We start from the raw sequence: 1115 nt of genomic DNA, 5'->3' as shown, positions 1-1115 counted from the left end.
AAAAGATTACATGAGAAATTTATTGGTAATATCAAGGACAATGGAGAGGTATAATGTTCAGACTAATGCTTTCTCTGAGAAAAACTAGAACAGCCAGATTAAAAACAACCTATTTGAAGAGATTGGGGAATCACAGACACATTCTGAGGCTGAGGCTGAGGGAAGACTAGATACTTTCTAAGCCTGGCAGGGCAGCAGTGAGTCTCAAATTTGCTTCAGACTGATCAGGACAGAGGCTCTCATCCCTGCCCCAGACTGCTTCCCGACATGGCCAGGGTTTCCCCAGGAAGGCTTTCTCCAGGTTCATCCAACTCAGGAGTGTCCTGCAGAGCCCTCTGGAGAACCAGTCTCAGGGTGTGTCTCAGCTTCCACCATCGCTGCCTGAAGGAGCCAACGAAGAAGTAAATGATCGGGTTGGCACAGCTGTTGACACAGGACAGGGATACTACAAACTGTTCAAGATGAGAGAAGACATCAAACCAGAATAAGAGGAACCAGTTGATGCCGAAGGGTAGGCCACAGAGGAGGAAGACGAGCATTGTGAGGATAACAGTCACGTAGAGCCTGGTGGGCGGCACCCGATGGGAGCAACACAACAGTCTGGTCATCAGGGCCAGGCTGGACCCAGAGAGAAGCACAAATAACAAAATTAGCCATGACACAGTGATGAAATCCAACACTGGGCACCAAACATGATGCATGTTCCTCACCAGGAAGCCACAGTGGTTCCCTTCCAGGATGCTCAGCACCAGGGACAGGGACCACAGCAGGGCACACATGACAGTGGACATGTGTCTGGGGCGGCGGCAGCGGTACCAGATGGGCCACAGGACAGACATGCAGCGCTCTGTGCTGATGGCGCTGAGAAAGCTCAGGCCTGAGATGTAGGCAAAGATTGATAGAGGCGAGAGAAATCTGCTAATTACTCTAACCACAAAATCAAAGTTGAAAACTAAAGCTAGACTATGTACAAATTGGTAGCAGAGGAAGAGGAAGTCAGCCCCTGCCAGGTTGAAGATGTAGACAGAGAAGGCGTTCCTGCGCATGCGGAAGCCCAGGAGCCAGAGCACTACCGCATTCCCTGCCAGCCCCACCAGGGCCACGAAGACATTCAG

General features: G+C 50.9%; 1 protein-coding gene across 1 annotated transcript; it reads right to left on the bottom strand.

Annotated features, from left to right (window-relative positions):
- Positions 1 to 239: 239 nt before the first annotated feature.
- LOC102429817 (mas-related G-protein coupled receptor member X2-like) lies at positions 240 to 1112 on the bottom strand (the record flags this gene model as incomplete). The annotated part of the gene is made up of 1 exon (XM_006093851.1): positions 240 to 1112. A coding segment is annotated over one exon (873 nt), but the record flags the coding sequence as incomplete, so codon positions are not given.
- Between the last annotated feature and the right edge of the window lie 3 nt (positions 1113 to 1115).

The sequence above is a fragment of the Myotis lucifugus genome, unplaced genomic scaffold (genome assembly GCF_000147115.1).
Source record: "Myotis lucifugus unplaced genomic scaffold, Myoluc2.0 scaffold_124, whole genome shotgun sequence".
Classification (NCBI taxonomy): Eukaryota; Metazoa; Chordata; class Mammalia; order Chiroptera; family Vespertilionidae; genus Myotis; species Myotis lucifugus.
The sequence above is the reverse complement of the archived record's forward strand: the minus strand, read 5'-3'. Positions and strand labels throughout refer to the sequence as shown.